Source organism: Adiantum capillus-veneris, chromosome 25, assembly GCF_014529385.1.
Source record: "Adiantum capillus-veneris isolate H3 chromosome 25, ASM1452938v2, whole genome shotgun sequence".
In the NCBI taxonomy this organism is placed as follows: Eukaryota; Viridiplantae; Streptophyta; class Polypodiopsida; order Polypodiales; family Pteridaceae; genus Adiantum; species Adiantum capillus-veneris.
The window spans coordinates 104,999,910-105,026,655 of NC_140955.1; the positions used below are offsets into that span (position 1 = coordinate 104,999,910).

General features: G+C 48.6%; 1 protein-coding gene across 5 annotated transcripts in view; it reads right to left on the minus strand.

The window, feature by feature from the left end:
* The window catches only part of SFR6 (sensitive to freezing 6), a 183,051-nt gene that overhangs the window by 80,365 nt on the left and 75,940 nt on the right, over positions 1 to 26,746 (minus strand). For all 5 annotated transcript variants that reach the window (XR_015186465.1, XR_015186466.1, XM_086500484.1 and 2 more), the window contains one exon: positions 21,938 to 22,022. Coding sequence is in view for 3 of the 5 variants with exons in the window: in XM_086500484.1 (XP_086356610.1) it covers positions 21,938 to 22,022 (85 nt within the window). In the remaining 2 variants the exon portion in view is untranslated. The remainder of the gene's footprint in view (positions 1 to 21,937; positions 22,023 to 26,746) is intronic.

Below are 26,746 nucleotides of genomic sequence, written 5' to 3' on the forward strand. Positions count from 1 at the left end.
TCAAGAGCCATACATCTACACCGTCCTCTTCCGTTCCGCATCGCCAAACCACTCTCAACGAAAATTGGAATCCTAAATTGAAGGAAGAGGTGGATAGGTCGGTTGCCGGATTCTTCTTCCACGACCACATTGCCTTCCATGCTTCGCGGTGAGTTTCCCTTGGCATATGCACATTGCAATCTTCCATTTTGTATTCATAATGGGTTATAACTTCTCGACTCTCGACTCTCCATACTAACACAACATGCTCTATTTTGTGTGGATAGGTCTCCATACTTTCGAACCATGGTTACGAAAATAGGGGAATATGGCTCCTCTTATGTGCCACGTTCATCGGAGAGGCTTCGCACCACCCTCCTTGACAAAGAGAAGCTTGCCGTGGAGCAAGCAGCCCAAGCAACAAAGGATTTGTGGGAGACCAATGGCGTCTCTCTTCTTGTAGATGGATGGAGCGACACCCGCAAGCGGTCCACCCACGGGGTGGTGGCCTACTCTCGGGGGGAGATGTACTTTGTGGAGTCACATGATGCATCCGATAGTGGCAAGGCCGCCGAGATGCTTGCTGCGGAGTGGACAAGCACCATAGAGATCACCGGCCCGGAGAATGTCCTTTGTATGGTTGCAGATGGAGAGGCGTCAAATAGGGCAACCGAAGCTATCATTGAGGGCATGTATCCCAGCATCCATGTCACATTTTGCATGGCGCATTGCCTCAATAACCTCCTCAAGGACATAGGGAACTTGTCATGGATTTCACCCACCATTGGTGACGCCTCTCGAATTGTCTCCTTTGTGCTCAACCATCACAAAGTGCGCCATGAATTAACAAAGAGGAGCCACTTGTCCTTGCTCAAATATTCAGAGACAAGATTTGCATTTAATTGGCTTATGCTTGGCCGCTTGTCTACATGTGGCGGAGCCTTAAGGGGCCTCTTTCTCAGTGATGAGTTCCAGGCCATGCCGGAGTCTACATCAGCAGTAGGATTGAAATGCCGAGAATGGGCCGACGACGCCGCTTGGTGGGAGGAGGTGAAGACTCTTGACGCCATGGTCAAGCCTATTCTACACCTACTTCGAGTGGTGGATGGCTTGCAGCCATGCATTGGCAAAGTCTACGAAGCCATGGATCGGATGATAGAGGCACTTGAGAAGCTTGTGCCTGACCCTGTTCAGTCTGCGGAGATTCATGGCTTGTGTGAGTGGAGGTGGAATGGATACTACTCTCCACTTCATGCGGCAGCTTATGTGCTTGACCCTGAGTTTCAAGGAAGGCGTCAAGAGACCGACAAGGAGGTGAGCAAAGGATGGCGGCTTGCATTGGAGCGCCTTGAGCCTAGCAGTGACATTAGGCGCAAGATTAGAGACGAGCTACTCAACTACATGCAAAAGAAGGGCTCCTATGGATGTGTAGATGCACAGCTTGATCGCAACAAGATTGCCTCGGTTTTGTGGTGGGAGGACTATGGAGAAGATGGCCCACATTTGCAGCGCTTGGTTGTTTGTGTCCTTAGCCAAGCATGTACCACTAGTTGCTTGGAGCAACTATGGAGTGTGTACAGCCACATTGCCTCTAAGAAGAGGAATCGCCTTGGGGTTCAGAAGGCCAATGATTTGGTGTTTGTGAGCGCTAACTTGCGCATGCTTGCCAAGAGCGTCACACACAAGGCAGATCCTTTCACTGAGTGGGAGATGGCACAAGAGAATCCATCTATGGCCGATACTCTTTTGGAGGAGCTAGAGAAGGATTTTGAGCCTCAATGCGAGCCTCCCGATCCCTCATACGTCGCTGACGACCTCGACTACGACGACGATGTGGAGATTCAGGAGGCGAGCACTTCTTGAGTTTGATGATCATTGATCACTCGACTCTCGAGTCTAGACTCTTGAGTCTACGACTCTACCTACTACATAGCCCTTTGTACTTTTTGTTATCCTTGAGGCCTCAAGCTTGTCCTGAGTCCTTTAGGCTTTTTGACTCTTGAGCCCTTGTGGCATGCACTTCTCATTTTGTATCCATCGATCATCGATGTTTTATTAGCACATTTCAGCCTATATGACTCGTGTTCTTTGGTCTATTTAGTGTAAATTTATGGTCAAAGTGATGCTCTATGTGTGTGGCATGTGTGTAGGTCAAAAAATGCCAAAAAAACTCTTTCTTTTTTGCCGTTCCGACCCCCGTCCCCGTTTCCTGACTTTTGCCGTCCCGACCCCGACCCGCCGTCCCATGTAACTATGCAAGTTTGTTGTGACACCTCCAGACGCAGTAGGATGTAGACGCATTGTGGTTCACCTTTTTGCTGACAGACAGTGCCCACCATGCTATGTACACATACATGAGGACTCCTGGACAGAGGAGGTTGCTTCACGCACGGCTCCGTCTACTTGGGCTTGGGTTGGACACTTTGCGGTCACGCCTATCTCGAGGACGCTCGGATGCGGATTACTCCCCATCCAAGCCTGCCTCGAAGAAAGCACGATTAGCTGCTGCGCGGCAGCATCAATTCTCTCTCGCTCCCCATGAGGATTGTCTCATGGAATGTACAGGGACTAGGTGGGCCCCAGTTTCAGCGTCAGAGGAGCCGTCTGCATTAGGAGCTTCAGCGATGCCTCGTGGGAGGAGAGATTGACGTACTTATGTAACAGGAGCATCATTTGTGTGAGAGCGGCATTAGACATTGTGGTCAGCTTTTGTGTGGACAGTATGAGACTTTTTGGTCAGCTGCTTTTGGACCGGGAGGCATCCAGGGCGGGGTATGTATGACTATTGCGGATTCTTTGCAGCAGGCCATTGTGGGCAGAGGGATTATTGTACCACGCAGGGCTCAATGGATCACTATGCAGGTTCAGGGTTGTCTCGTGGGCTTCCTGAACATCTATGCGCCCAATGTGGCGAGTGCACGTGCAGAGTTTTAGTCTTAGATTATTGAGTCTCTGCCGCGGGCAGAGCAATGGTGCATAGGAGGTGACTTCAACATGTTGGAGGAACCCTCTGACAAGATTGGTGGTAGCCATACTACTGTGCATGGAGTTGAGCTGGCAGCTTGGGAGAGGTTTTGTATGACACTATGGGTTACAGATGTGTGGCAACATTCTAGTTTTGTGAGGCCCCAAAACAACCCGGCCTTCTCTCGTTCAGACCGCAGAGTGGGAGGCGTGAATCTATCTCAGATAGATCGTTTCTACACTAGTGACCACTTCTGTGACTTGGGTGGGACAGTAGGCATTCTGACAGGGACCTCCTTTTTGGACCATGCTCCAGTGATCCTTACAGTGACCGATAGACAGAGGAGGGGGAGCACAATGCTTCGCATCCCAGAGAGGGTCTTGCTGGACTCGGCGCTTAGAGAGCGAGTGGAGGCTCTTTGGACAGAGAGCTTAGACATGCAAGATTCTCCTGCTGACAGAGTGGCTTCAGGACTAGCTCAGCTTAGTCGACTCTTTCTCCAGGCGTCTTCGGCTCGCCTAGCTGCAACAAGAGAGGAGGAGCAGGGTCTTCGACGGGGCATTGCTTCCCTACAGAGGATGCAGAAGCATCATCCAAAAAGTCCTTGGTTGAAGGAGCAGTTACAGTAGGCTCGCCGGGAGCTCGTCAGCACAGAGGAGAGGCGCCATCAGTTTGCTTTCCATCGACAAGCATCTCAGTGGACCCAGGTGGGTGACAGAGTGATAGGAACCTTCTTTGAGGCAGTGGGACCTCGGCATTCTCATGCCAAGGTCAGCCAATTGAGGAGGCCCGACGGGTCAGTTGCTTTAGAGCCAGAGTACATACGTGCAGTAGCTACTGATTTCTACCGTGATCTACTGTCTGCAGAGCCTCAGTCAGAGCTTCAGGATGCATGCAGAGAGCAGGTGTGCCTTGTCTTGTGACTCAGGAGATGCGCCAGAGGCTTGAGCTGCCTCTTCAGCTAGAGGAGCTCCACACGGCTCTTAGTGCACTCCCACATGGTAGCTGTCCAAGTGAGGATGGCTTGACTCCCAGCTTTTTCTTGGAGTATTGGGCCTAGCTTGGCTCAGTTCTCTATAGTGCCTTTCAGTACATCCACACAGGAGAGATGCCTGATAGCATGAGTGAGGGCCTCATCTACCTCATTCCCAAGGAGGGTGGCTCCTTGGATGAGATTCGATAGTGGAACTCCATCACCATCCTCAACTCAGCCTACAAAATTCTTGCCAAGGCTCTGAGTTTGAGGATTCAGCCACTTCTAGAGAGCATCATACATGGAACTCAGACAGGTTTTGTCAAGGAGCGTAGTATCCTTGACAACATCTTTACTTTTTGGGAGGCTTCTGCCCTAGCGTGGCTCCGTGGTGAGGATCTGGTGATTCTTCTTCTCGACTTTGAGAAGGCCTACGACAGAGTTAACTGGGACTTTCTGGAGGGCACTTTACGCAGGATGGGCTTCTCCGATGCTTGGATCAGAGGGGTGTCAGCTTTGCATAGACGGGCACACAATCAGGTACTTTTGTCAGGAGGTAAAGGGGATCGTTTCATGCTCACACGTTCGGTCAGACAGGGCTGCCCTCTTGCCCCATTCCTCTTTCTGTTGTATGCTGAGGCGATGAGCAGGTTTTTGACTTCCGAGCAGGTTGGTTTGCGTGGCTTAGCACTTCCTATTCGGGGATTGCTCCCCAGCAGCAGATTGCTCCCTTCCTCCTGTCTATCAAGAGGAAGTTGTTACATTGGAGCTCCGCACGTCTTTCTCTGGCAGGCAGAGTCGTAGTGGCCAACCAAGTGTTGTTGGCTACTATGTGGTACATCACCTCTTGTTGGATCTTCTCGAGTTCTTGTATCAACCAAGTTGAGAGGCTGATCGGGAACTTCCTTTGGTCAAGGCGTGACACTTCGATAGCCCGGGCAAAGTGGCATGGCAGGTCATCACTCTTCCTTGTTCTCAGAGAGGGCTGGGATCATAGACCCAGCACAACAGAGCAGAGCCCTTCTTGGGAAGTTCATCATCAGAGGACTTCTTCTAGGTGAGGAGCCCTGGAAGGAGTTCTTGCTTCAGCGGCTTAGTGCTAGGGTGCCTCAAGCTAGAGGCCCTTGGCGACCCTCGACTAGATGGACTTTCACAGAGATGCGCAGAGTTGGCTTGAGCAGGAGACTCGAGGACCGTTTCGCTATGAGTTTGCTCCGATCTTGGGTGCAACTGCGGTGAGGCCTGGTGCAGCGTCAGCCTACTTGCACGGAGGAGCGCCTGAGACAGCGCCTTGTTTGGAACCCTATGCTTAGCACTCAGAGAGGCCACTTGGTTGGTAGTCGGCCTCATGTTTCCTAGGGTCCCATGGCAGAGGGTCCAGCACGATCTCTAGGTGACTGGTTACAGTTTTCAGGCTTGTCAGAGGGGCTTCAGAGTCTTCAGCTACAAGGCATGAGAGGGGTGCACAGTATGTGTCAGGACATCTCGGAGGCAGTACCAGTTGAGTGGCTCACACCCCTTGAGTCAGCAGCGCCAAGGTGTATGGGAGCCTTCACGCGACTAGAGGTTCTCATCTCAATTCGGGCTTGCTCAGAGACTGTACCCTCCCTATTTTTCGAGCTACAGGGTGAGGCGCACTTGCACCAAGTTGCAGTAGAGGCCCCGCAGGTGGCAAAGTGATGTTTTCAGAGGATCCGAGTGGTGGGCATTTGTGGGAGGACTTGTGTCATAGATCCCGACCCAGCAGCTCTTGAGACTGGCCACTAGAGACTGTGGGCTTGGGAGAGTTGTCCCCTGGCACGAGTACAGTGGGATCCTGTAGAGTGGCTTTGGAGGGACCCTTTCTCCTCTGCAGACCACCCAGGTGTGCCTTCCTTTCAGTACATTGTTCGACTGGGATGTCACATACTAGCAGCACAGAGAGAGGCTCGCCCTACTGCAGCACCTCATTGGCAGGAGGAGGGTCTCAGAGCTAAGTTCTTGGCAGTTTTTTGGGAGAGGTTGTGGGACTTCAGACAACCAAGACCAGTCACTTTGTTCCAGTGGCTGGTCGCACAGAGAGCTACAGCAGTTGGGAGCTGGCTTGTACATAGTGGTCTCTCGGCCGCATGTGCAGCTTGTGACCATCTTGTGGAGAGTCAGCGTCATTGTCTTTGGGACTGTCCTTTGGCACAACAAGTGTGGCTTCGTGTTCTTCGTGATGCCAGCCCTTTCCACAGCTCGGCAATACACTTGGGGGGCAGCTGCTTGGTCCACTCTTATGGGCCCGGCACTTCAATTTGAGCTATCTTCCAGCAGCAAAATGATAGTGATGCAGGGGGGTCGAACTACACTCCAGCCTGCCACAGAGCTTACTCCACAGGAGTGGTGGAGTGAGAGAGAGGAGTGTTGGGAGCTCATCAATGACCTGACACTCTGGTTCATCTAGCGGGCCTGCTGCTTTCGCATCTTCGAGGCTCGCCCTGTACCACCAGCAGAGACTGTTCGGGATCTCTGGCTAGAGCTGATCCATCATCCATACTCTCAGAGAACAGGTCGAGAGACTCCAGGGCAGCTCCGACCGCATGCGGGAGCGTAGAGAGGCTTTTCTTTGACTCTGGCATCCTAGGCCTTTCTTCACCATGGTCCAGGATGTACTCAGATGGCACTACCGTCCATCTGTGTGGCTTTTCCCTCCTCCCATCTCTTGATTTAGCCTCATTGTACATATGCTGTTTTTTCATTGGAAGAGTCTCCCCATCATGATTGTTGTAGCCCTCTCTTGTAGAGGTGGTTGTAGCCCTAAGGGCAGTTTCATTAACTAATAGAAGGATCTTTTTCTCGGAAAATAAAATAAAATGTACTATGAACGTCTGCAAAAGGCCGAAATGACCTATGAGACCAAAATATACAACCATCATCTGAGTGATACAACTGTCTGTGACAAAAACTAAGTACTGAAATGAAATGAAACTGGAATAAAACTAGATACAATATCTCTGACATGGGTGGGTGGGTAAGATTGAAAAGGCAGGTATTGACTAAGATGGGAGGTAAGACTAAGATGAGAGGAGATCATCTAATGGACTGTCTCATGGGCCTCTTTAGTATTGTGTCAATCTCCTCCATAGTGAAGAAGCGGGTGGGTCTCGCTCTCTCTCTGGCAATGATGGCCTGAATCCTCCCCTGTATCAGTTGTCTCTGTGATGGCCTCCATCTGAGCCTCAGTCGTCTAGATCAATGCAAGTGTGTAGCTCTATCAGTGAGAACACCTCGTATTGCTACTCTCTTTGTACTCTCTGTATATTGTTGGCTGATGCGAGCAATAGAAAGTCTTTGATCTGCCTCTATACTGGCCCTCTATGAATTGGTGGTTTGCTCCTCAAGAGCGTCTCCTTGAGGCTACATATCTCAAGTAGATACAAGCCTAAACATCTCTAATTTGAGAGAATCATAACTCCGGAGAGTGATCCAAAGACCTCCCAAAAAAACAATGAAACGGCCTCTGATCTCATAATATGCTGACATTGACATATATAATGCTGCTGTGTCTTTGATGCTAACTGGCATACAGACACATACGCTGCTCAAGTGGCACTCCACCATATCTGCCAACCTCTATCGCTACCTGATGTGAGGAGGTGCGGATCTGACCAGTTGCACATTGTAATGCATGTGAAAATTTTTGTCCATGTATCCTGATCTAATAATGAAGCCATCCTCTGTACTACAGAGAAGGTGCTCTCGGTAGAAAGCAATTGTTGTCCTTAACTCCTCTGTCGCTGCCAACCATGTCCTACCAATATCAATAAGTGTAATGTCGTGTCTGACGAGCTGGCTAATCTCTGTGCGACTCAGAGCGAGCCAAGGCGCATCTAGAGAGTCCTGAAATGGAGGTAATCTAATTGAGTCCATGTAGATCAAACCACGCTAACATACCAACAAGTAGTATCCCCAGTATTAGCTAGCTGTCTAGATGACTCCAAAGCTATTCGAGCATATCTGTGTCTAGAAAGCTCCCACAGGCTGTGCATAAATGAAACAGATCTAGTGAGCCCCTCGACTGTAATGGGAGTCGTACCAAGCTTTACTCTAACAATCTCATGAGAGATTGAGGCCTTGTTGCAAATCATCTTGGAAATAATGGTGACCAAAAGTCTCTCCATAGATTTCCAACCATTGTATGTGCGCCCTTGTCTACTACGTCAGTCCATGCTAGGACCCCAAATCTTAACTCCATATAGTATAGAAGTGACTAGAGTATCAAAGAGCCAGAGTTTCTTGGGGGGGCCCTTAAACTGTACATGCGAGTATATCCTCTCTAAAGAGCCCAAGGCAGCATAACCTCTAGTTAGCTTGACATTTGTTGTCTCTCTCAAGGAGAAAGATGGACCAGAAAAGAGCACTCCCACATAGGTATACGAATCCTGCATGTCACAAATAGTTGAAGTGCCGATCAAGCCACTGAAGACCCGGCGGGTTGGGGTTTCCTAGACCCAACCCTAGCTGACTTGCAAATCCCGGCCAAGGGGCCTAAACCCTAAGAGCCAGCCATACAAATGCCTACGATTTGTGCTGACAATGCCACGTGGCAGCCTCCGCGAATTGCTCTACGACATGTTGACCTGCCAGTTGTACAGATTTTCGCGTTGATGCTTTTAACTGGATGCTTTTCATGTACTATGTTTTAAGAGGCCAAGGCCTTAAAATACAAGGGCTGGGCTTTTTCTCTGGCATTCAACCGAGAGGTGAAGTAGAGCTGAGTCCCAGGGTTCCTGCCATTGTACTGAGTTGAAGCAATATAAAGAAATACCGAAAGGGGCACGAAGGTTCGGGGCCAGTGCTCTCTTGGGGTGGAGCCTGGAGCCCCGTCACTCTCCGTCTCATGTGTTGTGCACTCTCTCTCAGTTCACTTGTTTTGGAAGTGTTTATAGTTGTCTCGTCTATTCTTTTATGTTGGCTGGTGCCCTTCTCGTTACACAACCCATATGTGACCTGAGGTGCAGATCTTCCAACCCTCTGTGGTTTTTCCAAGGTTGACTGACATACCACTATCCTGCGAATATAAGTGCAGTGCATCCAATTGCCTCTGCATAGGAATCCATTTACCTCCTAGCTGTGCTCCTTTATCTCCTTCTTTGTCAATATACTCTGGAAGGTCATCAATATATAACCCAAAGAGTGTCGGAGACAACAGATACCCGTGTTTCACTCCAATGGTCGAGTTAACACGTCTAGATAACCCTCGGAAGTCCTGACTCTACTAGTCACTGTGTCATACAAAGCTGAAATCTCTCATACAATCTCATTGGGTACCCATATCCTCTCTAGGAGCCTAGATCTGGATACTGTATCAAAAACGCTTTACGGAAATCCACAAAGTAACAAATGATGCTCTCCTTGAAAATCTACCCTCTTCAATGAGTGCTCTAAGAGTGAGAATACCGTCAAGAGTAGAGTATCCTCTCTTGAATCCAGCATGTCCTTGTTATAGGAGCGGCATCCTCTCTGCCCTTCTCTCTAATTCATGCTCGAGTATAGATGCATATAGCTTGGCCAGTGTATGGCCCATCATGATAGTGCGATAATTAGTCAGAAAAGTGGGGTCTCCTGACTTGAGCATAGGCACAGTGGTCTTCGTACTCCAACTCTCCGAGAAGCCCTCACACATAGCTCTATTAAACATATGAGCCAAAAGAGATGCCAACATATCTCTAGCATGTACAAGATGCTCAACTACTAATCCATCATGATCCTGTGCCTTTCCTATACTAAGCCTGTCTATTGCGTCATGCACCATACTAAATGTGAAAAAGGAGAGGACTAAGAATAAATCTCTGGTGGATCTGGGATATGTGGCTGCCCCGGTATTGTATATAAATCAGCTGTATACTGTCCCCTGTATCAAGTGATGGGATCTATAATGGAGAACTATGTTCTTGAAAGGGTTTCCAAGCCTCTTTTGAATTTTGCCCAAAAAAATCTGATATAGATCCCTCTCAAACTGTGCTAAATAGGCTCAAAGTAGTGCTCCCCCTCTCAAAGTATGGCATGTGAAGCCTCCTAAGGCAATGGTCATGCGAGGCTTAGTTATCAGTTATTTGAACAGATAACTAAGCCTCATTCTTGGTCACACGCAAAAAGGAGCATTAAATGACTTACTAAGCCTACCCTTTGTAACTATGCCGAATTTGGCATAGTTGTGAAGTTGAAGGCATAGTTGGGAAGATGAATGAATAACTAAGCATCGCGTGACCATGCAAAAGGCTTAGTTTTTCATTAAATGCTTTGTCTGTGCATAGTTGGCATAGTTATCAATAACTGATAACTAAGCCTCACGTGACCATGCCCTAATCCCGCCCAACGATCCATGCCATTTAGTATGGCTAGGTTATGTACAACTCTTATCTCCAAAATGTATCTTCCATAAGCTGTGATCTCCCTAACATCCTGTGAAGTCCTCACTATCCCGAGGTTATGATGGTCTATTTCCTATAAAATCTCCTCTGATTTATCATAGAACGGCACTTGTAGACTCCCTGTTCGAGCATTGAATCCCCCAAAAGAAGCACATCTCCATCTCTAGAAACCTGCCATATATCCTCATCCATAACTATGTAAGGTGAATTTTTCTTTTGCGGGGCAAAAGTAGATGTAATAGGTGGAAAGTAGCATATAGCGATGTATAAAGCACTACGTCCACACACACACACACACACAGATGAAGTGTTATATTGACGTCTTCAAAACGCCAAATATGAGACAAAAAGGTTACATCCATGTGTGACTCTAGTACAATGTCAAGGGAGCAGATAAAAATAAATGAGGGTACCTAGAGAGGGTAGGTATGTAAGCCTAACCTACATCATCAACATCCTCATCACATAATAAATCAACTCAAAACATATGGGGAGGGGTACAATCACATGAGGGCTAATGATGTATATAACGGGGAAAGTAGAAAATGGTGATCATCCCATGAGCTCTCTCATGGGTCTCTACAGTATGACCTCGATGTCCTCCATGGTCAGCTTTCGGGGGGGAGGGAGTCCATGTCACGAGGATGTTGCAATTGCTAACTTGAGTTGTTGGTTTCTTTCCGATGATTTTTGTTTATTTTTTGGGACCCTCTTTTTGAAGTTGCAAATAGCCGGACATTGCATGGTCAGTGTGAAACGGCCGATGGCTAAGAGTTTCACCCGCAGTCGAGAAGGGCAGGTCACCACGGGTTGGTCGGGCCAATCGGCACTGGAATCCGAGCAGTAAAAGGGTGTCTATGCTCAATTCAAAGTCATTTAGACCCCTTGCGACACTTATAAGTTGGTGGGTACTAGGGAATTAACTCAAAAGAGACATAAGCGACACATGGCGGCTCCAGATCATTCTGCCAGATCTACAGGAAGAGGGGGCGCCCAAATTGAGAGAGGAGGCTGATTTTCTTCATTAAGTGCTATAGTGTGTGTGAGTAGTGGGTGCAGGTGCTCACAGCTTTAATGGAAAGATTGCCTTCTCCCTTGGTCTATGTAACGCGACGATTTGCTCTCGCGCATCTCTCTCTCCCCTTTGCACATATGGTAATGACCCTCTAGTTGGGCTTCTCAAATGACCATGTACAGTTATGGGGGGTTTATGTGTGTTTGCCAAGGCAAGAGCCTTCTGTACGGGAACCGGATAAGCTAATTGCTAATCCCCTTCAAGTACACACAGTTCCATCGCGAAGCAATGCGAAATCGGAGAGTTTTCTCGCGTGAAAACTCGTCCGATTTGAAAGGGGACTGTCCCATTGCGTGCGGGAGCACCTGAGACACGCATAGGCGTGCTCGCTCCGCTCGAAACGGTCCAAAACAGAGAATTACAGCCTGCTGTGTTTTCTGCAGGTTTAGGGCTTTGCACCTAAACTGCAGGGAATTGCCATGGGAGCCTCGGAAAGGCCTTGGGATGCGTGTACAAGGCAATAGGCACCTAACATTGGCAAAACAGAAAATTACAGCATGCTGAAATTGACCTACAGCTCGCTAGAAAGCTTCCATACCACAAGGGAAAGTGTCCTTGACGTGTACTTTTGACCTACAGGGATTTTTTCGCCGCTATGCTGGCGAAATTGGGTCAAAAACCTGAAATTACAGCCATGGACAGGTTTGGACAGCTTGGTGTCGGTTGTTATTTGAAGTGCTTAAAGTTGTTATGTCTGTTCTTTTCCGTTGCCACGTGGTGCTCGTCCTCGTTACATACTGTGGATCCCGAGTCTCAGAAGGAGCTATGCCCGGAGTGGCAGATACATGTGAAGATGCTGGTGAAGGCAATGGAGAGAAATCGTGCGGAGATGTATCCGCACTCGCGGAGGCATCATGCTGCCGAAAGGAGTAATGCCCCTGGCTCTATACAAGACACTGATGTGGCGGGTACGCACCATTGAGGGAATGTCTCACATGGTCCACTCCACTATTGGAGTAAAGCAGGGATGCCCCCTATCCCCGACTCTTTTTGGGATGTATATGGATGAGTTTTCGGACTATGTAGAGCGTCAGGGAGATAGGGGGGCTTCGCTAGCAAGGACATGGATTCCTCTGTTACTATATGCTGATGATATTGTGCTGATTTCTAACTCCCCAGAGGGGATGCAACGTCATTTGGATGCTCTGCATACATTTGCTCGTGACAGTGGATTGTCTGTCAATCTAGGGAAAACCAAGGTTATGGTGTTCAACACAACACCACAGTGGGTCAAGAGGTCGGCACCCACATTTATGTATGGCCAGGAGACTGTGGAGTACACAGATTTATATACCTATCTTGGGGTAGTCTTCGGTGGACTGTTGTTTTCACTAAGGAGAGCATCACAGACTAGACTGACGAGAGCATATGCAGCTTTGGGAGGACTGGAGAGGATGTGTTCGCAGGTTCAGTTTCAGGAACCACGAACAAAGCTTTGGCTTTTTTTTGACACTCTAGTGACTCCATCTATGCTCTATGGAGTTCAGGTATGGGGACCCTCAGTACACCACGATGGGAGATCTGGCAACACAAATGGATGGAGATGTATGGAGAGGCCTCTGGTCTCTATGATCGCGCGGATGATTCGGGCTAAGGTCTCAGTACCACATGAGATTATCCGAGCCGAGCTAGCCGCCTGCCCCCCCCCCCCCCCCCCCCCCCCCCCCCCTTTCGTGTGGAGGCATTGACAAGGTCAGTTTCCTTTATGCACGGTCTATGGGATCTCCCCAGGGACAAATACGCTCGGCTTGCCCTGGAGTCATCTTGACAACTAGCTCTACAAGGCGATACAGCATGTTGGTATGGACAGATGACATCATGGTTTCAGTTGCATGGTCTAACCATGGATAGATTACCTCCGCTTCAATACTCCATGGATGCACCCTCCCTGTCTCTCACACGGACAAAGATCACCAGACTCATACGTCGGGATCTGATTCAGCTAAATACCAGGAGCACATGGATACAACCGACACAGGAGTTGGGCACGAAGATGGCCTTCTATAGAGAGCATCTTCTCCAACTCACGGAGGACGGCTTTGTGACTAGGCTTGCATACATTGATACACACTTATCTCATGGGATAAGATGCACTATTGGACAGATACGCACATCCTCACGTCAGCTCCAGAACGAGACTAGCCGATTTTAAGGGGTGCCGGCAGGAGCAAGGATATGTCACCTATGTAACTTAGAGCCAGAGACAGAGCTGCACTACACTTGTCACTGCTTAGCATACTATGAGATACGCGGCCGCCTCCACTGCCTGTTCAGAGAAGGGTTCGAGCCTTTTTCTAGAGTCATGAGATACAAGGATCAGAAGTGTCTCGGATTGTTCCTGCTAGAGCTGCGCAGACTTAGGGAGAGCTTGCTGAGGACATCAGGGGAAAGACAGTCTCAGAGACGAATCACAGAGTTCTTTACACCAGACAGAGGAGAGTCAACGAAGCAGTCATTACAGCAGATCTCAGAGCCTACTCATACTAGAGGTACACTGCTTGACCGAGCCAGCGAACTTGGCAGATCCAGATGTCCACGACCTCGGGGGGTCCCCCACTACCGACAAAGGCTGCAACAGAAGATACAGATCACTCTAGCTCGACATACAAGACGCCCAACGAGAGTTCTGACCATGGAGGAGGTCGATGAGATCCGACAACGACCGATGAGAGATTTTATATGAACCCACAACCCCCCCCCCACACACACACCGCGCCCCCTATTTCCTTTCTCCTTAGTGTTTTAGTGTTTGTTCTTTGTAACTTGGTAACTTTGTAATTTCCGTACTCAAACATGGTATCAGATTCACCAATTGTAACTTTTTGGTCTCATAAGTCATTTTGGCCTTTTGAAGACGTTAATACAACATTTCATCTCTCTCTCTCTCTCTCTCTCTCTCTCTCTCTCTCTCTCTCTCTCTCTCTCTCTCTCTCTCTCTCTCTCTCTCTCTCATACTTATGCCACCTCTTTATATAACCTACTCTATTGATCACCTCTTCCCACACCACCCGAGCCAAGGTCCCTACATTTCGATTTCTTCACATCACCCATGGTAGAACAAGCTATATGGAAAGTCAAAAGGGGGAAGGCAACCGATCACACAGGTATACGAGGCGAGTATTTCATACATGCAAATCCACAAGTTCCTCCTTTCCTTGTGCACCTATTCAATAGGGCATTGGTTGAGGGGTTTCAACCTATACTCTCTCTCTCTCTCTCTCTCTCTCTCTCTCTCTCTCTCTCTCTCTCTCTCTCTCTCTCTCTCTCTCTCTCTCTCTCTCTCTCTCTCACACACACATCTAGTTGCCTACAATGTGTGTACAAACACCATATATGCTCCTATTTCTTAAGTCAGGATCTCTTTCAACTGAAGTTATAGGCATGGAAAGGGTTGTGCAGTACATGATAAAGATGCATCAAAACCCCTCACATCGACCTCCTCCAATTGCATGGGAAGCAAGCAAAAGAGTTCAAAAGACGCATAAAAGCAAGATCTTGAGCACGAGATGGATGCAAGACATAAAGAAGTGGTTTGGGAGATGGGATGCATTACACTTGCTACATGATGCCTCAACAGACTCCCAAGTGAAGGAAGCTTTTCTACAACATCAATGTATTACAGTTTGGGAGGAATCTGGTGGGTCATGCTTCACACATTACACCACCATATTGCCCCCAACTACAAAAGCATGTTCTTCGCTGAAAGAGGAAACCGTACTATCCCCTTGTCATTCATACGCACTATCGCAGCTATTTAGCTTAGCTCCCACTCCCTTCGATACGAGACAGGGCGTTGGAGCAATGGAAAAGAGTGAAATCAATTGTGCACATTATGCTCACTGCAAGTTCCAAAGTCTGAGAACCACACACTACTGAGTGCTCAGCTTTTGGTCACATCCGAACTTGCTTCCCCTAAATTTTTAGCCATGACTTAGACCTACACACTTTCCTCTCCCAACCAGAGTGTGGGCACTCCATTGCAAATCTCATTGCCACATTTTTGGAGCATCGAGAATCACTCATCAGCCGCACACATACTACATCACATGTAACTTTGGTCCCATAGTTCATATCTGATCTCCGAGGACGAAAATAAAATCTCTCTCTCTCTCTCTCTCTCTCTCTCTCTCTCTCTCTCTCTCTCTCTCTCTCTCTCTCTCTCTCTCTCTCTCTCTCAGGATAGAGCTACCTTGAGTGCATATCATGCTTCTAAACACTTTGCATGTAATTTGCAACCTGAGCCCCTAGCAATAGAGCTCCACCCTCCATCACGATCAACAATCATTGTACACATCATAATCACCAGTATATTTTAGCTACAGTCTTTACTTTCCTTTTTGGGGTGACATAGGATATGTACATTGATTTGCCATTCCCTACAGTACGACTGTATTGTACAGGCATCCGTACAAGTGTGTGTGTGTGTGTGTGTGTGTGTGTGTGTGTGTGTGTGTGTGTGTTTTCTTAACTGGGGTATATTGGAGTTTTGGGGTTGGTGGGGATGTTTTTTTTTGCGGCCATTTGTGTGAACGCACTTATAGGGCTTTAAGGCGCTTGTAAACCCCTATTAAATTGAATACAAAGAGAATATCATCTTGTTATTTCGATAAAACTATCATCTATGATTGACTACCATCCACTGCGTAATCAAAATTGCAGGTGTTCTAGATCAAAGTCGAGGTGCCCATAGGATCACGAGCCAGTTCTTGTCATCTTCATTACATCTCCACTGCCACCTTTGACATGGTATCAGAGCCCTCTGGTGATACGACCACCTTGAATGCTAGGATTTGGCTAATCCAATGCTGTTTTGGACATAATTGAGACACAAGAAGCTTGCTGTTTTTTCCTAGTTTCTCCAAGTTTGGGGCAGATTTGGGTACGTGGAGGCCTTGGATCCTCGTCTACGACTTACTTGTCTTTACTCCTAATTACCACGACCTCTCTTCAACGAGGGGAAACCGATGGAGGCTTCAAGATGTGTAGCAGTGCTGGATTGCTTTGGTTTTCCCAGATGGAGTCATGTTACCTTGCCTTTCCGGAAGGGGAGTGTAAGGTACAGCAGAAGTGAATGTTGAACTTTACTCAAGAGAAAGCCTTTCGTTCCTTTAGTGAGAGTGCAAATGATCACAAACAAAGTGAATGACACTGTGAATGAAGGTGATGAGACTGAAAGAGAGAGAGAGAGAGAGAGAGAGAGAGAGAGAGAGAGAGAGAGAGAGAGAGAGAGAGGAGAATACGACACCAGAATGTTGTAAAAACCTCCTCCAAGGGTCCCACTCTCTATGACGAGAGGTCTATGCTATTGATTGCACAAATCTGGTACAATGATCTGGAAGTAGCTTGTCCACGTACACATAGGGTTAGATGTGTACATGACATCCCCTCCTTTTCAAAGTGAGGTACTAGTACCGAACTGTATGGCGTCGAGGAAGATCGCCAACAAGGTCTGCAATCCTGGAAAGGACTCTTCACCGGCCCACTCTGATACGTGGGTCATGCGATACTTGAACTTCGTAAAGGTCTGCAAAGCTTGCTTCTTTGGGCCGCGCCGAACGCGATACAAAGTCATCTGTGGCTCCTTCGATGCTTCAACTTCGTCCATAGTCATGCGTCTAGCTTCTTCAAGAATCTCCGAGCTTGAAACCACTTCCAACACAAAAACATGAACATACCCATTCCTTGTAAAGTGACTGGAAAATACTATTCCTTCGAAAAAACTGTGCATGCAATGCAAATGAACATATAGACGGAGTGCCAAACCGTTCATCAAACACACGCAAACAATGGGGTCAAATCTTGACTTTCTGATCTAAATCAATCAACTGTGGCAAATCACAATGGAAATGTCGATGCTTGATGCTCGATCTTTCTTGTGCTCTTTCTGAAACTGTGTCATGCCAAGGAAGAAACAGGGAATGTGAATTCCTTGAATGCAAACTTTTCAGCTTTTCATGAGTAATCCACAGACATCCGTGCTCATTCATGAGTGAATCGTGCTCAGCGTACAATATGTCATGCCTGTGAAAAGGGATCACATAAGGACGGTGCCTAAAATACAAGAAAGCATCATGAATGAAACACTCGAACAATGCGTGCTGACTAATCATTCGTACACATAATACTTCCTGTGGAGGTTCTTTGGACCTCAACTCGAGAGCCACGATCGGTTCTTCGTGATCGATCGTATCTGCAACGAGGTTAGCTTCAGTAGACAAAGTATCAACTAAACCATCATCCTTGTGAACAATCACATCATTATCCTACAAATCATCATGCTCGTGAGTAATCACATCATCATCATGTGTGTCATGCTTTGGACAAGAAGAGACTGTGAGATTCTCCTTTTCCGAATTCTTTTCAATCTTCGCCTGCACACTAGAAATGAGAGATGAAGAATAAACAACTTGCTCTCCACGAATAACAAGGAGAGAGTCACTTTTTGCATTGAAAGTAAACGTATTTTCCGCCCAATCAATGAGAGGGTTATGCTCACGAAATCATCGAATGCGCAAAAGCATATCACATCCTGAAAGAGGACAGACTACAAATTTCCTGCGGAACGACACTTGTTGAATAGTGAACAGGCACTCTTGCGTTATGAGAGAGTCCATACCAGACACCTCGAAAGGAGATGTCTTGCGAACCTCCAAGCGGGCTCTTTCGACAAGAGAGTCACTAATCAAATCATGCATACTGCCTAGGTCAAACAATATGACAAAACGCTGACACTTTACATGACCATAACACTTAATAAGAGACTCATCAATGGGAGGATCATGAGAGACTTGGGTCACACTCGTGTTCTCATTTATTGCATTGACAGAGGAAGTGGGTTCTATGGGTTCTTTAAAGTCATTAGATTCAAGTTTAGGACATGTTCTTCTTATGTGACCCTTGATGTGACAATGAAAACAACGACCTTCCTTAGAATCAATGCTTTGTTCTTCCGACGTGATGTATCCTCCTAAAATGCCTTGTTCTGCCTTTTCATCTAGAGTGAGCTTAGGTTTAGCAATTGTGTTAGCTTTACCCTTAGGTTCATTTGGAGAGTTCTTTTCTGAGAGACTATTGGAAGATTGGTTAGAAGAGTTACCGCTCTTACCGTTCTTACCATTCTTAGGATTCTGAGAAGTCTGGGAGGTACTTTGAGACGACTTGTTTTCCTTAGGCTTACGCTTGTTGTGCTTCATCTCTTGGGAGAGAGCAATAGCTACCGCCTTGTTGAGATCCGCGGGATCGAAGACTTCTACATGAAACTTGATATATTCGACCAACCCAAAAAGAAAAGCCTCTTTGCGTTCATCATCCGATTTGCATAATTGGGTGCCGAGCTGCAAAACACAGTTAGAAAAAGACATGACTGGCATACCATTCTGCTTGAGATTACGCCAATCCTCTTTCAACCGGGGTAGGTATTGTGATGGCATAAACCGCGCCTTGAGCTTGTCTTGGAAGTCGGCCCAATTGAATGAAAGGGACGCGTCTTCATCGGCCTCCTCTAGGTGCGCGGCCAACTGTGCCTCTTGCCACGCGTGGTACCAATTCATTACATCACCGGCAAGGTACATGGCTATCATCAAAACCTTGCTATTGCTTGTCTTCTTAGTTATCGCAAAATAAGCATTAAATTGCTGCAACCAAGAATGAACAACAGTAGCATCCATCTTACCATCATACTTATTGAAAGTCTACTTCTCTGTGACTGGGTTGTTAGAGTACAAATCTCGGCTTGCACCACTTGATGAACCACCAACATCTTTGGCCGGCTCGGACATCGAGGTGAGAATCTGTCGGACCAACTCTTACATGCGTAGGTCTCTCTATATCTCACGCTCGGCCTCCAAGGCCGCTCGTCTTTCTTCGGCTGCTTCGCACGCTTCCTCACGCTCACGCTCAATAGCTGCCTATCTTGCTTCGACCGCCAAGCGCGCTTGCTCACGCTCAACAGCTGTCTGTCTTGCTTCGGCTGCCAAGCGTGCTTGATCGTGCTTACGCTCCAAAGCTTACTTTCTTTTTGCTTTTCATTCTTAACGTTCCTCGGCCGCCAATCGTGCTTCGCGATCCAAGGCTTCTTGTCTGTGTTGGCGTTCACGCTCCACGGCTTCCTGTCGTTCTGCTTTTCTTTCTTGGTGTGCCATCGCAACGCGATACGCTTCTTGTTGTTGTGTCATCATGTCCATCATCGACTTGACCAAAGCCTCCATAGGATTTGGTGCAAATCGTGGCGTAAATGGGGAAGGGGGAGGGTCAGAAAAACCTCCTCGTGGGGAAAATTCTTCTTCAACTTCTTCATGCTCACCACCTTCATGCAAAGTATCCATTCCACTACGGGTGATGACCATCCACTGAAGTCGTGGGTTCTTAAGTTCACGAGGAACTTGGGTTCTTGTGGTTCTTGGTTCTTGGGTTCTTGAGGGTCTTGAGGTGCTTGAGTTCTTGAGGTTCTTCTTTCGCTTACAATCTGTGTTAGAGAGGGATCTTCTCTTCACCCGAGCTCTTCTCTTTTCTGCGGGCGCACCCCATGGCGGCCTTGTGCTCACACCAAGGTTGATTTTTCCCACCTCATGTCGATTGGCCGGCCACTTAGTGCACGGTCCGCTCTCAATGAGTGAAAAGAGAAACAAGGGCAGGCCGGACAAGCCCTTCTTTCTTGGGTTTCCTGTCACTCTTCAAAAACACAATTAGAAATCGACACGCCCAAGAGGTCTTGGGTTACGTGCGACCGCAATAAGCAAAAAAACTAATGTAGTTCTTGTGGTTCTTTCCTTGAGTGATACAAAACACTGCCAAAGCTCTGATACCAATGTAAGGTGCAGTGGAAGTGAATGTTGAACTTTGCTCAAGATGAGTGTTCCAAACTGTGCTCCAGGTTCCTTTTACTTACGGAAGGGAGAGCCTTCCGTTCCATTAATGAGAGAGTGCAATGGACACAAACAAAGTGGTGAACACTGTGAATGAAGGTGCAAACACTGAGAGATAGAGAGAGAAGAATACGACGCCAAACAAGTTGTCAAACCCTCCTCCGAAGGCCCTTCTCCCGGTAGCGAGAGAAGTCTATGCTATTGATTGCACAAATTGGTACAAGATGCTGATGCAAACTCGTGAAGCTTATGATGCAATGTTTGTCTAGGTTGGGGATGACGGTGACGACGAGAGCGGCGACGACGACGACGGCTGAAAATTCTATCTTCTGGCTGATCCTCTATCTGTTGGAAACGCTGAATTTGCTGCTGTAAAAACCGCTATGGATCCTGGCTGAAAACGCTGTTATCATTGGCTGAAAAACGTTGTGGACAGCGGATGAAAACGCCAGTGGATAAATGCTGAAAACGCTGGGCTTTATTGCTGAAAAACGCTGGGTTTTGACTTGTTGGAGGTATACTCCAAGACTCCATCCACATACAAGCTTTTCATATAGTTGACTGCAAAGTAACTTGCTTGTGCACTTCCTCCTCTTCTGCCAGACTTCACTAGCACTAGGTTTCCTTTTATATGTGATTGGCTCAATTGCCCTATCCAGTTCCCAACAAAAGTCACTTAAAAATAATAAGTGAAAAATGGCTAAAATAAGGAAAATAGGTTCTGTGCACTGGAAAATGCTCTTGATGGATTCTGATGGTAATGTTGATGATCATGTTGTGTGCAACTAGAGGATATGCATCTACTCTAAGTGCCTGGGCATGCACGGTCTGCGAACAGACTCACAAAAGTGCCAGCTAAGCTAGGCTAACTGAACTGAATTGAACCCATGTCATGAAGTAGCTTGTTCACGTACACATAGGGTTAGATGTGCACATGACACTTATACACTCAATGCGTAACGTATTGCATTGAGCCCTCAAGAATGGGGATAGGGTTCCATACACACTGATAGGGTCCGAGGAGAATTGCACATTTCCACTGAGAGCCCGGGAGGTTTTTAAGGAGCCTTACAGATCCCTTTCCCGCCCCCCCTTCTCTTCACTACTGTACACCATCCTACACCTGCTAAATGGAGTTAGATAGATAGAGGTGCATTGCATCCTTATACACTCAATGCATAACGTATTGCATTGAGCCCTCAAGAATGAGGATAGCGTTCCATACACAATCAAGTTGTACCTTGTCTGTCCTTTTCCATTTCCTAGATATCCACAGGATACAACAGCTATAGTGTTGATTTAACTCATAGGTCAACTTCAGACTCTAGTAGACATTGATATGGATTTCTTTCTTTCTTCCTCACTAGTGCCTTACAATTTTAGAGATCCGTATAGTGCCCTTTTGTACCCCCACTACACTTATTTTCGTGGATACCCATGTACCCATCATACCCATACACATACACATGTTCCGTACCTTATGGAATCTAGAGGATGCCCTTTTGTACATGGCTTTGTCTCACAGGCCAAATTTCTCTAACCTCTACGAGGCATTGATACAATCCTTTCATTCTTTGTTTTTTTATACCTCAATTTGCAAGGAAAGAGGGGTTGGAACTCCCTCATTTTACTAGAAGGAAATATGCACAAAAAGCAATCAACCAAAATTTGGAACTAAAATACCTGGGGCCCGAAATTGGTGAGAAATAAATCTATCCTCAAAAGAAGGCTTGGACAAACCGCCTGCTGTTGTGGGAGTCCATCGATACTTGAATTCAAATAAAACAAAAGTTTAACAAAAATTTGATTGAAGCATACAAAGCTCATTAACATTAGACCAGAGAATCTCGTATGAAAATATCTAGTTTTAAGGGGATGAGTCCATCAATACTTGAATTCAGACAGAAACAGAGATTTGAGAGAATTTTGACTGAACCATGCAAAGCTCACAAACAATAGACCAAGAATCTTTTGTCATACAACTTCCTTTCAAAACGTTTGTCTCATAAAAGATGAGGACATCCTTATGAGCTTGTAACATTCAGCACCTACTATCCTTCACAAATCTATAAAGCAAGTTGCATATATCTCCAAATTTCCTACTCAAAACAGCATATATAGTTATAATTGTGTGCCCTTGTTTACTAGTTATAGGGATGAGATATCCAGAAATCACAATGATACTTGTAAGTGATTGAATAATTCACTTCATGAAAAAGCACTCCAGCTTTCAAATTGCCCGTGTTGAAATTTAAGATTCTTCTATTTTAGCCTCGGACAAATAGAAATCACATTTTCAAGCAAACTAGTCACATGTTACAAACATGGGTTTATCAAGATTAGTGTTAGTCAATAATGCATCCAAGTAAAAAATGACGAGCTCGCTGCTGCTGTGTTAGCCCCGCTGCGCCATCGCACCCACCCCCCCCCCCAAGCGCTGCCTTATCCTCAGCTGGCTGCCTCCCGCCTGCCCTCAGCCCCCCGCTGCCCCCCCCTCGCGCTGCGTTTGTTCCTGCCCGTCCGCCCGCCCTCAGCCCCAGCTGCCGCCGTCCGCCGCCTTATCCCTTGCGCCCGTTCGCTGCCTGCCCGCTTGCCCCAGCCCGCTCCCCCGCTCCACCCACCCCCCCCCCCCCCCCCCCCCCCGCCCCCGCCCCCGCCCCCGCCCCCGCCCCCGCCTCGGCCCGCTAGCCCGCCCATTGGGTTCCTCTTGATCGGCAACTCCCTGCAGTTTGGCACTTTCGGCACCTGTTTCAATTCTTTGGAGGAGTGTTTGGCGCGCCCAATTGCAGCACCCTCCCGTCGCCCCCTTCTTACGCCACAGCAGTAGACACAGATGGAGACTCCAGCTTCGCCACAGAGGGACTCGCCAGAAGCCCCCTTGCCCAACCCCGCTGAGTCCACCATTCGACTTGCTCTCTCGCCTACAGAGCAAGCGAGCCTTGCCGCAGAGGTAGAGCAATTGCAGGCGACCTCGGTCATCTGCAAGATTCTCGGCACCCAACCGAGCAGAGGAGAGCTGCGAGACCTTCTCCAGGCCCGCCTTCTCGTAGAGGTGGGCAAGATCTTGGATGTCCAGATTCTCGAACAGGGTTACTATCATATCGAGTTTGAGTCCTCCGAGATGGCATCCAAGGTCATTGCTATGAGTCCACTGGCCATCTGAGCATCACGTGCCCACTTTCGACAGTGGCGACATGGTTTTGACCCAGCTTTGGATGTTCTAGTAGAGGAGGCAGACATCCCCATCTCAGTCTGCTATCCAGGTTTACGGAGGGAGTACTTACCACTTCTTTCCAGGATCGGTTCCGCCATTGGGACTGTCCTCGAGACACCTCGCACGGCAGCATAAGTAGCTGCCAAGGCGGCTGGCATTCCCTCAGTTCGAGTTTTGGTCAGAGATACCCACACACTCCCGAAGGTTATCCTTTTACCTCGGGTGAGTGGGGGTTGGTTTCGACAGAGTGTGGAGTACTCGGGCCTCCCGAACCAGTGCTTCATTTGCCGACAGATGGGCCATCTAGCGAAGGCCTGTCCACGGAGGAGGCCAAGACCTGCATCACAGCCTCAACCCCAGCCTGCCAGGGCTGGCCCGCAGCCCACAGCCAGCGGCACAGCGCACAGATGCATAGCCACCCTCCGAGCCTGGGGCTCCAACGGAGGAGGGGTGGCAACAGGCCCGTGGCCGACGACACCAGGGGCCACAGCGTCAGCTTGGCACTCAGAGTGGCCCTCAGGTGCCTACTCAACAGCAGTGGGTTCCCACGGGGAACCATTTTGGTCCTCTCGAGCAGGAGGAGATCCCAACGCCAGCCCCCACCTCTGCTTCTCCCCCAACACCCGCTCCTCCCCCAGAGTTCCCCCCCTCTTCCTCATCCTCCCCGCCTTCTGCTCCCGTCGCCTCTCCACCTCGCCCCTCTACCTCTGTCGCCCCATCTCGTCCCTCTTCTCCTCCACTCTCCCCAGCTCCTCCCCCCCCCCCCCCCCCCTCTTGCTCCAGTTTCACAGTCGGCTCAGGAGACTGGTCCTTCTTCGGCGGCTAGCAAGTCTCTTGGCAGCGCCTTTGCCACGAGTCGCCTAGTGAGAGAGGGTCAGCCTTTCTTGCGGCCCCATTTGCAAATTCAGACATCCTCCCTTGCAGCTATCTCTCGTGGGCTGACGAGCATTGACATTCGACGCCGCTAGGACTTCTTCGACTACGGGTTCACTCGTTTTCTCGGCGACTCCGCAGCAGACCATGAGGCAGCCTGCTTCAGGGTCCATGTTTTGTTCCTCGCCGCTAGGGGGACAGAGGCCTTGGACTCAGCAGTTGGTTTCTCCTTCCCCCTCTGTGGTAGGGCCGACACAAGGTGGTCCCTCGACTCAGTGGTGGGATGGTTGCATACACAGGTCTTAGAGTTCTCTCACCATATGGGAGAACTTGGAGTTACAGATATACTGCAGACTTTGTGGCCATTGGCCAAGTTTGCGGTGACACCCCCAGACTCAGCAGGATGTAAGCACATTGTGGTGTACTTCTTTGCTGATACGCAGTGTTTGCCTTGCTATGTATACATTCATGAGGACTCCTGGGCAGGGGAGGTTGCTTTACGCACGGCTCGCTCTGCTTGGGCTTGGCCTAGGCACTCACTACAATCATGCCTATCTAGAGGACGCTCGGATGCGGATTACTCCCCATCCAAGCCCGCCTCGAAGATAGCCCGTCTTGCTGCTGCGGCAGCATCTGTTCTCTCTTGCTCCCCATGAGGATCGTCTCATGGAACGTGCAGGGACTAGGTGGGCCCCAGTTTCAACGACAGCGGGGCCGATTGCGTCAGGAGCTTCAGCGTTGCCTTGTGGGAGGAGAGATTAATCTCCTTATGCTTCAGGAGCACCATCAGAGTGAGAGCCGCATTCGGCGATGTGGTCAGATTTTGTGTGGACGATATGATACCTTTTGGTCAGCAGCTTTTGGACCTGGAGGCATCCAGGGGGGGGTATGTATGACTATTGCGGACTCACTGCAGCAGGCCATTGTGGGCAAAGGGATTATTGTGCCAGGCAGGGCTCAGTGGATTACTATGCAGGTTCAAGGTGGACTTGTGGGCTTCCTGAACATCTATGCGCCCAATGTGGCGAGTGCTCGTGCAGAGTTTTGGTCACAGATTGTTGAGTCTTTGCCGCAGGCCGATCATTGGTGTATAGGAGGGGACTTCAACATGTTGGAGGACTCTTCTGACAGGATTGGTGGCAGCCATGCTACTGTGCATGGAGTCGAGTTGGCAGCTTGGGAGAGGTTATGTATGACTTTGAGGGTCTCGGATACATGGCAGCACTCTGGTTTTGTGAGGCCCCCAGACAGTCTTGCCTTCTCTAGATCGAACCGCAGAGTGGGAGGAGTGAATCTATCGCGGATAGATCGCTTCTACACTAGTGACCACTTCAGTGACTTGGGGGGTTCAGTGGGCATCCTGGCAGGGACTTCCTTCTCGGACCATGCACCAGTGATCCTCACGGTGGCAGATAGGCAGAGGATTGGGAGCACGATGCTTCGCATCCCAGAGAGGGTCTTGTTGGACTCGGCACTCAGAGAGAGGGTAGAGGCTCTCTGGTCAGAGGGCATGGATAGCCAAGTTTCACCTGCAGACAGAGTGGCCTCAGGCCTAGCTCAGCTTAGCCACTTTTTGCTTCAGGAGTCTCTGGCTCGCCGGGCTACAGCGAGAGAGGCGGAGCAGCGTCTCAGACGAGGCATTGCTTCACTACAGAGGATGCAGGAGCAGCATCCAGACAGTCCATGGTTGGAGGAGCAGTTACAGTAGGCTCGACAGGAGCTTGCTAGCACAGAGGAGAGGCGTCATGAGTTTGCCTTTCATCGACAGGCATCTCAGTGGACTCAGGTGGGGGACAGAGTGACTGGTGCTTTTTTTGAGACAGTGGGACCTCGGCACTCACATGCCAAGGTCATTTAGTTGAGGAGGCCCGATGGGTCAGTTGCTTGTGAGCCCGAGGATATGCGTGCAGTTGCTAGTGACTTTTATCGTGAGTTACTGTCGGCTGAGCCTCCGTCAGAGCGGCAGGATGCATGCAGGGAGCAAGTTTGGGCACAGATGCCATGTCTTGTGACAAAGGAGATGCGCCAGAGGCTAGAGATGCCACTTCAGCTTGAGGAGCTGCACACGGCTCTTAGGGCCCTCCCTCGTGGTAGCTCTCCAGGTGAGGATGGGTTGACTCCCAGCTCTTTCTTGGAGTACTGGGACCTGCTGGGCCCAGATATTTGTAGTGCTTTTCAGTACATTTTGCACACAGGAGTGATGCCTGACAGCATGAGTGAGGGCTTGATCTACCTCATTCCCAAGGAGGGTGGCTCCTTGGATGAGATTCGACAATGGCGCCCTATCACCATCCTCAACTCAGCCTACAAAATTCTTGCCAAGGCTCTGAGTTTCAGGATTCAGCCACTTATAGAGAGCCTTATACATGGGACTCAGACAGGTTTTGTCAAGGAACATAGTATCC